General features: G+C 42.4%; 1 protein-coding gene across 1 annotated transcript in view; it reads right to left on the reverse strand.

The window, feature by feature from the left end:
- Nucleotides 1–12,539, reverse strand: part of aclya (ATP citrate lyase a) — a 30,988-nt gene that overhangs the window by 17,802 nt on the left and 647 nt on the right. The window contains exons 2-6 of the mRNA XM_083977373.1: nucleotides 10,494–10,664; nucleotides 8,751–8,873; nucleotides 4,354–4,416; nucleotides 3,995–4,185; nucleotides 1,140–1,219 (exon numbers count right to left, since the gene is read on the reverse strand). Coding sequence (XP_083833499.1) covers nucleotides 1,140–1,219; nucleotides 3,995–4,185; nucleotides 4,354–4,416; nucleotides 8,751–8,873; nucleotides 10,494–10,652 — 616 coding nt within the window. The 5' untranslated portion in view covers nucleotides 10,653–10,664. The remainder of the gene's footprint in view (nucleotides 1–1,139; nucleotides 1,220–3,994; nucleotides 4,186–4,353; nucleotides 4,417–8,750; nucleotides 8,874–10,493; nucleotides 10,665–12,539) is intronic.

Consider the following 12,539-nt stretch of genomic DNA (forward strand, 5'->3'; position numbering starts at 1 on the left):
AAAACAAGTTAGTCTGGAGTCCTGCAATCTGACAACAGAACAGCTCCACCTCCGACTGCCATCGACACAGAGACAAGAAAAACACCGATGTCCGGATGTGTACCTGAACGCCCCCCCACTGATATTCACTGTCAGTACAGTCTGAGCTTTAAATAGGTGGAGGGAGGCTGTTGATCAACCCCAGGTGACCCACAACCCTCTGCTCCCTGGAGGGGACGGAGGAGGAGGAGGAGGTATGTGACATCAAAGCAGGGAAAACCAGTCTAACCCCCCCCTCCACCCCCACCCCCCCATCACACCACCACAGCCACAGCAGCAGCAGCAGCAGATGCCACGGGGCAGAAGCTGGTGCCCAATTACTCCATTATAAACACAGGCTGCCTTCATCAAACAGCAGCTGGATGAATTATTCACTTGTTTCCTGCCTCCGTGTTAAAAATGAGGCAGAATCGACGTCTTCTTCCTCCTCCAGGTCCCAACACCGTGTTTTATTATGCATCCATGTTTCCTCCCCAATTTCCTTTTGATGTTCCCTCTTCCTCTTATATAACCTCATAACATATGTAGGAGCCTGCGTCAGGGGAAAGTGTTAATAACGTTGTAGGGATGTCACGATTACAGATAGATTTTCTAGGTACGATTATTGTCAGAGAAATGATTATGATTATTATGCATTAATTAATTTTGTAATTAATGTGTAAAATCAAATATAGTCAAAATATAATCACATTACTAATTATTTACACAAAGTATCTATTAAAATATGGCCAATTATTAAAGTGTTTGAAATAATATAAGTCATTAATTGTCATCTATACCAAATGTTTAAGTTAATTTTTATCTTTTTTTTATTATTACAAATGACACTGAATTAGTAGGAATTTAAATGCTAGAGTCAATGTTACGTATGGACCAGTATCTGTGCATTTACCTTTACTTTGCCGCACATCTGCCAGTACGGTTCATACATAATCTTTTTTTTGGAAAGTGATGGTATTTAGGAATCTTTACGATCAATTAATTGTGGCGTTCAATACCGCGATTAATTGTGAAAACAAGTAATTGTGACATCCCTATAACGTCGTCATGTTTGCTGCTTCAGACACAGTTTGTGTTGTCGCTGTAGGAGACACACGTACCCAGTGGGTTGATCTCCAGGTAGGTGAAGAACAGATCCTCGTACAGGTTGAAGAGCCCGACGATGAAGCTGGCCAGAACCCTGCAGAGAGAGAACACAACGTCCCACACATGAATAAATAAATCACATCAGAGCGGAAGACGACCCATCAATCGTCAGGGGATTCACCACTAATTATATTGATTATCGACTAATCAAGCTGTGTAAAGCAACAGTGCTAAACAATCCCCTCGCCGTCAATGTGCAATATCCTTTCATGTGCTTTATGTTTTTATATGTTTTTACACTTATCTTGTCTCATGTGATATGTTTTTATGCTTTTCATAATTTTGTTGACTTATTTCAATGACAATAAAGGCAATCTATCCATCTATTCAGTGGTCTGATCTTCTTACAGTATATCTGCTTTTGTCTGTTTTATTAATTCTCCTACATATAATCTGAAGAGTTTGACTCCATATCTGACATTTGTTCAACAAAACAACTGATAAACTTGAAAACAGGTTGAATATTTGATTTTTTTTAAATGAAACTAATCTTTAATTATGGCCCTGAATCCTGCATTAATGTAGGACAAGTGTTAGCAATTAATTATCTTTTACTTCCACAGAAAGTGTTTACTATATATACAGTTTATTTCACTATTTAAATTCCTCATGAAATAAGAACTAATTAAAATCTATGAGTTTCAATTCTTCTTACAGTGACATTAGATGTTTTTTTAATAGTTGCACTTGCAAAGCAACGGTGCTAAACATTCAGTGGTCTGATCTTCTTATATCGGCTTCTGTCCATTTTATTAATTATCTTACATATAATCTGAAAAGCTTTGACACCATATAATTTGGTAAACAAAACAACTGATAATCTTGAAAACAACAGGTTGAATATTTGATTTTTTAAATGAAAATAATCTTAAATTATGACCCTGAATCCTGCATTAATCTAGGCAACGTTTTACTTCCACAGCAAGTGTTTATACAGTTTATTTCACTATTTAAATTCCTCATGAAATAAGAACAAATTTAAAGCCACGAGTTTCAATTCTTCTTACAGTGATATTAGATGTTGTTTTTTTAATAGCTGCCAGTCCAGCCATGACAGAGTCCATTTCTATTTTCCACTGATAAACAACAGGTCATCATATCTCTGCAGGATTGTTAAGGCCGAGCTGGACAGGAACCAGCGCACCTGTAAATTATCTGCAGACGTTAAGGAGGAAGGAGAAACAAAATCTAATTTACTTCCTCCTTCACATGTCAAGACCGAGCCACAGCAGCAGGAGGAGGAGAAAGAAGGGGGGAGAAGGCAGTGTTTTTCTCTCCCCTCCTGCCTGTCAGTCGTTGTGGCAGCTCGGGCCCTTGTGTAACATTGTCAGCCGACTGTCAGGCCTCTGACTGGGGGCCGGGAGGAACCGCTGCCCCCCCAGCCCCAGACCCAGAGTGACTCAGCTCCACAACATGTCGGATTCTGATGGGAATAACAAAAAAAAAAAAAAAAGAGAAACACAGCGGAGCCAAGTGCTGCTCCTGAGTGCATTTAGGGGGGGGGGGGGGGGGTTTAGAGCGGTGGTTGGCAGAGTGATTCCTGGGGCGGCTTCTTCAATGTCAGCCAAGACAGTGAGAGCGGCCAGAATCTGCCGTCATAAGAGAGATGGATGGGAGGGAGGAGGGAGGGAGGGGGAGTAGAGGTGGGGGGGGGGGGGTTAGCCAGTGCAGCGTACCCATCAAAATAAAGGGACATGCTCTGAATGTGGATGCTGTGTAACTAAATAAATAAATAAAAAGGGGGGGTGGGGTCTGATCGAAGAGAGGCGAAGCAGAGGAGGGAGTTTGTCATTTGTCTAATGGAAACCCTCCTCCTCCTCCTGCCCCCCCACCCAACAACCACCCCCACCCTCCTGTGTTTACTGCCAATATCAAAGTGCTGTCAGCGAGCGACACCCTGTTTTTCCTCCAGTGGTCAAGACTCAAACCTTTTTAGTAGTTTAACTGTTGAGAGACGTCTCTGCTGTGGAGACACTGCTTTGTGTTTTTAAAGCACACAAGAGTTACTGCTTCAAAATAAAATACTTTTTATCTGTCATGTTCTCATTTAAAAACAGTTAATTGCTTCAAAAGAAATACCTGCAAATTTTGGGGTACGAGAATGAAAAAATGCCAATATAATATATTTTGAAGTCTAAAGACTTGACTGTTTGGACAGGCTATTAGTTAGGGGTGGGTTTCTATGGGTTTTTATGACAACCTGTTTTTGCTTTTATGTTTTTTTTTTTATGTACCAGTTTTTAACTGTGAAGCACTTGCTATTGAAATAAAGTTTACTTACTTACCAAAATGCACTTTCACTGTGTTGGGCTAATAAAATATCATATTGTGATTGTGTTCATTTTCATTGTACCAAACAAACATTTTCGTCTTTTCATCTTGTGAATATGATTTGTTGTGTAGCAACACAAAACCATAACGGTGTTGACAATACACAAGAATGTTGTGACACATTTCACCCATCAAGATGAATTGCAAGTCATCCATTCATGTGGTTATTGCACTCGGCCATGTTACAGTTTCACAGCCTTAATAAAAAATCCAAGATTACTTAAGCAACGTAAACTCATAAAATTAAATTGTAGTTAGGGACATTATCTTTATATTATCTTTACAGGCTGTAGATATAGACTCCTTTATCTCCACCTCGCCCTGTCACACAAACAACAAACACAAACAAATCTCCTGTACGCTTCAGGAAACTGCATTACACCTTATCTGATATTACAGAAATACTGTTCACTTCCTGTTTTATAACGTGGCCTCATCATCGACAGCTACTCACTCCTTCTCTCTCTCTCTGACTTACGCTTTCTTGTCGTTCTGTACGTGTGTCAGCAGCTCTTTCTTCACCAAGTCCTCGCTGATCTTTTCATTCACACCGATCAGCAGCTTCTTCGCCTTGGCGTCCACGTCCCCGACGTCCACCCCTCCCTCGTGGTGGAACAGGACGTAGTCGCCCTCCCGGGTGGCGTAGATGCAGACGTAGAACTCCTCCTCCTGGATGGATGGATGGATGGATGGATGGATGGATGGATGGATGGATGGATGGAGGAGCATTGAATTGAAAAATATGTCAATTAATAGATGTCTTCTGGTATTATTATTATTATTACTAGGCTATTATTATTAATAAGAGGTGTAAAGGTTGTGCAAAAAATGTTTTACCTGCTTATGTGGTACGAACGGCTCGATGAGGAAGTTCTTGAGAATTCCTTTGGCTTTTCCCACCTGGGGATTAAACACAATATAATTTTCTTAATGAAAAAAGAAGGATAAAACACACATTAGACTGAGCTTCCATTGGGAAAACTGCAACGGCCCTCTGATCTGCAGACTGCTCATTAAATTCGATTTGATGCCGTGACTCCTGAGTCGTTAAAAAACACAGTTAATAGACGTTTGTGGAGAAAAAATGAGACAGGTTGTGATGAAGGGAAGAAGAAAATGTCGTCGTGTATTAGACTTCTGCAGGCAAAGCCCCGCTAACACGACACACGCAGCTCATTTGGCGGAGCTGTCACTGTTCCCCTGGTAAAGGCCAACAGGCACCGAGTAACCAGGGACCGGCTGAGAGCAGTCAGCCGGAGAGAGAGAAAGGGAAAAATATCATGAAAAGGGAAAAGAGAAGAGGGAGTTGGCATTCTGAGGCCGATGATGGATGGAGGGAAAAAAACTAAACAAAAAAACAGAAAGTCTATCTGATTGGAAAAGGACACAGGGGGCTGAGGTCAGTGCAGATAAACAACACCTCTGACTGAGCTGCTCAGAGAGAAGAAAAGAGGAAGCATTCATGTGGTGAAGCTATTATTAATATGACGAATGATTCAGTTTAACCACTTGTGGTGATAACGTGATGCAGCGAGAAACCTGTGAATTACAGGGAAGAAAATAAAGTGACAGGATGTTGAAATGTTTAAACATTCACAGCTGCTGCTATGCGACTGTTCCTACGTGCTAGTTTTTAAAAAACAGGAAGTAATTAGTCAGCGATACTGTATATGTACATCCTAGAAATGAATATGAAGAAATAACGTTTTATTCCCTATAACAAGACTAAGATTGTTGTATTAGGTTTCAGATTTACTCTATTTTAACAGGGATGCAAACGGGTCAGGACCAAAAAAGAGAGGAATTGTCGTGGGGGGGGGGGGGGGGGGGGGGGGGGGGGGGGGGGCTCACCATTAACAATATCACAGAAAAGTCTATTTCCAGTAGTTCAACCCCAACCAAGTATTGAGTGCATATAGATGGACAGTTTTCAGAAGGCCAACATTTCTATATTAAAAATGCTTTAAAAAAATAAAAACCATTGCAATATTTCCATTTTGGAGATACTGATTTTTAGGTCTTCACTGAATGTTAGTCATAATTATTACTATTAAAATGAACTGAAGAAATAAAGACATGGGATTTAACATCCCATTCAGTGTGTAATGGACATATAGGCCTATATAATGTGTTAGTTTCACTTTAATTGAACACATTCTACATCGCGGAGGCGACGTCTCTCCTTCACCTCTGAAACGGGGCAGAGCTCCGTGGGAGACACCTGCCTGACACAGCAACGGACATGCACGGGGGGGGGGGGGGGGGAACGGCGGCGCCGTCGCACCGAATGCACGCGGATACGCGCCGCTTTGGGTAACGAGCGCGCACGTCGCGTCTACATTGGAGGTGAATAGGAAGGCTCTGGGACTGATTGACTGTGGACCACCACCAGTCTGATCAGGTCCATCACAGCACAGCAGCTGCAGCTCTGCCCCGCTGTCACATGACGCATATCAGCGCAATCTGTTTACATTAAACCGACATCAGGAGAATAATGAGAATTATGATTAAAAAAAAATATATATTTGTTTCGAATTTTGGCCCCTGGATCATGATTTTTTTGGGCGCATTCTTGGTAAAAAAAAGAATCCTCTAAAAAAAAAGACAGTTGGGATGCATAATGTGTCTCATAACAGTATACTGTGCGTCACGTTATCGCCTCAACCATGGTTGGTGAGAGCAGAAATGTTGTTGTAGGCCTGTGCATATTCTCATTTGTCCAGGTCATAGTATTTCAAAGGAGGTTAAATCGAAAGCAACTGGACTTATACTGAGTCTCCACACCAGATAGTTGGACCAGTCCCAGCCTGGTCAGATGCTACATGAACTGATGAAGCCTCTTGGATGAGAGGTGAAACGTCTTCCTATACTTTTTTTTTTCAAAGGAGGTTAAATCGAAAGCAACTGGACTTAGTTATAATAAGTAAATAACTAAGTCCAGTTGCTTTCGATTTAACCTCCTTTGAAAAAGAAAAGAAAAAAAAAAATTGTTGTAGTGAAATTTTTTTTTTGAAACGAGTGAAAACGAGCGCTAAATCGCGTATCTCGCGTATCTCGCGTTTGGTTGCGCGTAAAAGCTCGCGCGAAAAAAAAGCGTTCCTCGTGTTTGAGTGGGAAGCCCCTTTGGGTCTTCCCACCAAACACGATGAAATAGACGAAGACGCGAGGGTCCCGTCGCCATAAAAGAATCGCGTGTATTGCGTCGCAAAAAAAAAAGTCGCGTCTACCGCGTCTCGCGCCTAATCGCGTCTTTGCGTCACGGCCTTTTACACCGCGGACGTAACGAATAAACGGTGACGGTGTGAACCAACAACATAGAACAGGACCAGACGTGGCGTTGTTTCCTCTTTTCACCGACAGCTCCACTCTCCCTTACTTACACTAACTACTGTTATTGTGGAGGCCAGAGAATTGTGGGATTTGTAGTTTTTGACCAATCGCAGGTTGTGCTCTTTCTTTTTTGTGATTTTCCTGGTTAACACATGTTTTTTTTTTTTTAGGGGCAAATGCGAGCGAAATGCGAGCCCATGGTGGGCATACGAAAATTTAAGAGCTGTCTTATTTAAGTCTTGAACACAATAATTCAACAAATTTAAGACATTTTAAGGCCTAAAAGTGTGTAATGGACATATAGGCCTATATAATGTGTTAGTTTCACTTTAATTGAACACATTCTACATCGCGGAGGCGACTTCTCTCCTTCACCCCTGAAACGGGGCAGAGCTCCGTGGGAAACACCTGCCTGACACAGCAACGGACATGCACGGGGAAAAACGACCGAATGCACGCGGATACCACGCGGATACGTCGCGCGTCAACATTGGAGGTCGGCAGTTATCAGTATAACCAGAGACAACCATGTATGAGTTCGCCTCAGTTTCACGTGATTGTCACTGTCAGCCTGTTAGAAAAACATTTTACTGACCCCAGCTGAGACCCCCCCCCCCCTCCCAAAAACAAAAACTCTTCGGATCTGAACGATTCACACAAGTCACCTAATTGGTCATGAAAAAAGCGAGTTTCGCTTTTCGGCGCGCTGTTTGCATCCCTGTTTTAATGCTCATTTTAAAGGAAACAGGCAGATATTTACTTTATCCCCCAAACCTAACAAAAAAAAGAAAAGAAATGACAAAGCTAACATTTTGAAGCTTAGTAGGTTTAATGTTTACAATGTTTACCATCTAATTTATCCTGTTAGCATGCTAACATTTGCTAATTGGCACTAAACTAAATTACAGCCGAGCATAATAAATAATAGTTGTTAAAAGTGTTGAACAGAGTTAAGTTTATAGCAGCTGATGGATGTTAATGTTGTTATAATTCATCCATTCATCAGTGTTAACAAACTTTTAACAGATGTTATGTTGACCATCTTAGATTAGCGTGTTAGCATGCTAACATTCACTAATTGACTAAGACTGGTTTAAATACATCATAATGGGTAATAATGCAAAGTACTGGACAAAGTTAAATGTATGCCAGCTGATAAATGTTAAATGTTGTTAATCCAGTCTCATGATAATTCATCTGTGTGTCTTCTTTAACTCTAATGAATGACTTTCCTCTCTGGGGGACAATAAAAATGACACAATCTAACAAGCTGAAACTCTGCAGTTTGTCTATTACACAGCTGTGGCTTCATTTATTCTTATTTACTGCCACCAGCAGCAGCAGCAGCAGCAGACGACAGTTTCATCTCATCTGTGAAGAAGTGACACATCCACACAACCCGAGTGCTGCAACACACACACCAACACCAACACACACTCTTCTTCCTCTTCAGTACTTTATGGTCCGTCTGTGTCTCTATAACTTTGCTCTCGGTTTATGAGGCAGAGCGGCGTCTCTGTGGCAAAGTGATGGATCTTTTCGTGCTGACTGGATAAATGGAGCGACTGTTTATTCACTAGCTGCTCTCGCCTCAGCTGACTGGACCGATTTACAACCATCAGACCAACGCCACCGAGCTCCTCAGCAGCAAACCTGCACGGGCAACAGGCAGAAACACACACACACACACACCAAATGCACCGGTGCAACAACAAAAAAAGAAGGTGGGGAGGGAGGGGAGGGGAGGGGAGGGGGGGTGAATGAAAGGGCAACGGGAGGAGGAGGAGGGTCTGACAAAGCACTGGGATGATATTGATCGGAGAGGTTTAGAGCTCAGATAGAGGGGGGTGGGAGGGGGGTAAAAAACAGCAGAGAGGAGGGGGGGGGGGGGGTGGATGACGCACCATTGTCTCTTTCATCAGTCGGGTCTTCAGCCAGTCTCTGACGCCGTTCAGGTCCAGGTTGACGCCGACCAGGCCCAGCTTCCCTCGCCTCTTGATCAGCTGGTCCGGCTTCACCACCAGCCTCTGGAGGAAAAAAACACAACAACGACAAGACGCTGCGTCACCGCCGAGCCGCCACACTGGAAACCGATACTGAACATTTAGAAACCAGCAGCAGAACAGAACAGAACAGCTGCAGTCGATTTAAACCTTATTGTTTTTATATCATCCATCATGATGATCTGCAATCTCACTGAAATACAGAGTTTCAAAGCAGCGAATAAAGCCGAGCATGTTCTTTTACAGAAGCTACTCTGTTACATTCACATAATGATATAGACAAAATGACACAACAATGTGTTTAAACCATTAATATCCACTGGCAAAACAAAAAATATATTATTTTGGAAGAACTGAACTGATGAATGGCAATAAAGAAAACCGGTTTACTGGTTTTACTGATTACTGATACTGAGTTTTTACTCAATATACATAATTCTGTGGCTCCTGTATGTTTGTTGTATCATAGTGGGTTGTACTGATGTTAAAAAGCAAATTCAGATATTTTTTAGTGTATATAACATGTGTTTGTTTACTTAGGTTTGTTTTTTGGGGGTCAAATTTGCTCTTCATAAGTTTAGTCCTTGGATTCAGATGGAGTTGAAAAGTATGGTTGAGTATTTCTAAGGCATTTTCCATTATAATAATCTGAAATAAAGCAGCAATTCAGTAATTAATTAACAGTCTGTGGCAGATTAATTGATAATTAGGTGTGTGATTAGTAGTTGCAGCCAACAGATTCAACGGAAATGAATTCTGTTTCAGACTGAGCCAAATGTTTAAAGTCTCTGACCATGGATCCAGCACTAGGATGAATGAGCTCCACAAAGTGCATTAGAAAAATTGCTAATAAAGCTAATGCTGCACTGGTTGGTCCCTCTTCTTCTGTCTTAATTCAGCTGCCAGAATGTGTTTATATAGCCGTGTCGTGTTGTCACTCAGATATCTCGGTGTTTAAACTCCCAGGCTGATAGATAATATCCATCACCTGAAAGCTGAACTGCAAATTATTCAGGTAGGAATATCTCGTATGGATCGTTCCCTGATGGCACGAACGTGAAATTACACCCAGCGACCCCCAGCTACCTCTCACTTTTGCGACTCAGATAAAGAGAATGACTTATGACAGCGGAGCCATTAGTATCTGGGAGCGGGCCAGTCAGCAGAGGAGCGGCGGGGACGAGGGTGAAAGTTAATGCAATTTCCTAATCAATCCAATGGCAGCGCATATCTCCGTGTATCTGTCCTCTGCATCCTCCTCCTCCTCCTCCTCCTCCTCCTCAGACCTCCCAGATAAAACCCTCCAGTCGTGAGCAGATGAGTCATACACTGATTCAATTACCTGCTATTAGAGCCGTCGTCTATCTGCTGCATCTTCACTATGAAAACCAAGATTAAGAAGTCTAAAAATTCCTCCTCTGCACCGAGTCGACCTTATGACCTCTTGCAGGTTCTCATGCAAGTCAGAGCTGCTGGATCACGGTGACGTCAGAGAACAAGCGCCAGGAGACATGAGGCCACTTTACGGCCGTTTTTTTCCCCCCACAGGCCTTTAAGTGAGACTGTGACATTTATGGGCGATAAATCTGGGATCTTTTTTTTTTTTTACTTAGTCACAGTGTCGATGTTCCTCGCTCCTCTTACCTCCGTGAGCAGCCATGGATGCTCCTGCGCCAGCCGGTCGAAGTCGGTCTCCGCCGTCACGTTGGCGTAGCGGAAGCGGTTCTGCACGGCCGCCGAGGTGCAGATGTGTTTGTACAGGAACTCCTTCCCCGTCTGCTCCGAGATGGCTTTGGCTGACATGTCTGGTTCAGTCTAGAGGACGGGAAGACAGAGAGACAGAGAGAGAGATGATCAGATGGGCAGCGAGATGTGGATGAAGGAATGAAAACAGAAAAAAGCAGACAAGTGATGGACAGAGACAACAAACTGCAGCTGCTCTCTGCATTCGCACACAGAATAAACAACAAGAAGCGGCTGTTAGAACTGACAGTAATTTGTGTTTTTCACATGAATTATATTAAAAAACAGGAGAAAGTTGTTGAGTGACTGAGACATGATCTAATTAAACTGCACAGAATGAAGTGAGAGAAGCTGGAAAACCAGATTAGAGACGTCTGTCACATCTGCACAGTCCAGTTCTCCGTTTCTCTCCAACACAGTCGGCCTCGGTTTGTTCCACCTGCACAGTAATGAGCCACTTGTTTGGCCGTCGCACAATCTAATGGTCTAATGGAGCAGCAGTGTGTGTGTGTGTGTGTGCATGTGTGTGTGCAGAGCTGCAGAGGAACCTGGGTCTGATGTGGTGTGAGCTGATATTAGACCTGGAAACGCAGCCAAGACACATGGACTGATAAGAAATTGATTTTTTTTTTTTATGGTGCATGGATTCCTCTTACGAGTTGGAACGTGACAAATTCAATAACCTGTAATAGCAGCTGAAGTTTATTGCAGCGGGCGGAGCTGTGACCTTTATTCTTTGTCCAGATGTTTCACACAGCGACGTCTCACACACACACACCAGGACATCCTGGATTTAAACTCACACCATCAACAGTGATGAATTATACGACTAAAATCTTTATGTTTTTCTGTCTTGTTGCTGCACAGATGAAAACATTTGCACATAACATGAATTAGTTTCAATGACTGAACTCAGAGAAAAAAATGGGATAAATGTTTCAATTGTGATTTGAAATGACAGAACTTGCAAAAAAAATGCGTCATAGGATCCTGAACTTTTCATTTCAGAGCAAACGGCTCATTTAACTGCTCCTGAAATCTTGCAGTCTCATCTGATCAATAAGAATATTATGTACTTGTTGCAAAAACCAGGTTTTTACCAAGAAGAAAAATGGTCGATTCAAACCTGGAGCAACATCATAATAATGTTTTTGCATGTTTTAACCCTTTACATCTCTAGTTTCATTGCATAGAGGTAGATGCGTAAGATCATCTAATGATGCATGACGTCATGCATCCACCTCTTCCATCTCAACAAATGTAACAAGTAGCCTAATTTTTTGTCAAATTCAAAGCAACTATTTTGATTTTTCAACACTCTTTCAAACCTAAAATGTTAAACGTGACGTAGTTTCACCTTTTCAGCCTCCGTCTCCATCCATCTACAGGTTGGTCTGATAAAACCAGAGATCTGCCATATTTTCAGAAACTCTCACTACACAGAAATTTTGCAGATGAAGCAATGGATCGTTTTATGCATCGCTCAGTGGATGGACGACAGGATTATGAACACACCTGATTCCCTAGACCCCAGAAAGTAAATGTTGGAGCTTCTCAAACAGACTCCAGAGCCGAGAGAGGAAGCAGCCCGACTGGCTCTGAGTTTCTCTAATTACCTCCTCTGACTGTGTAACCTTGCAGGGATGGAGAAATACCTGCTCTGCCTGTGTTTCATTAAACTGAAAGCTCAGTGTGGACCCCCCCTCTCCCCCTCTCCCCCTCTCTCTTCTCTGGCAGCCATTTCTTAACTGGATTAATGGGACTGTCATGGACCTTTCTCACTATTGATCATCGTTGCCCCTGAGTCACCACGGTGCTGCTTCGTTTACCCACAGATCCATCCATCCATCCATCATGCACTACTTTCTCCGTGCAGCTGAGATGTCACACATCATCACTGCTGCACAACAACAACACTAAGTCCATATGACACACAGTTATTTAATA

Source organism: Trachurus trachurus, assembly GCF_905171665.1.
Source record: "Trachurus trachurus genome assembly, chromosome: 8".
Classification (NCBI taxonomy): domain Eukaryota; kingdom Metazoa; phylum Chordata; class Actinopteri; order Carangiformes; family Carangidae; genus Trachurus; species Trachurus trachurus.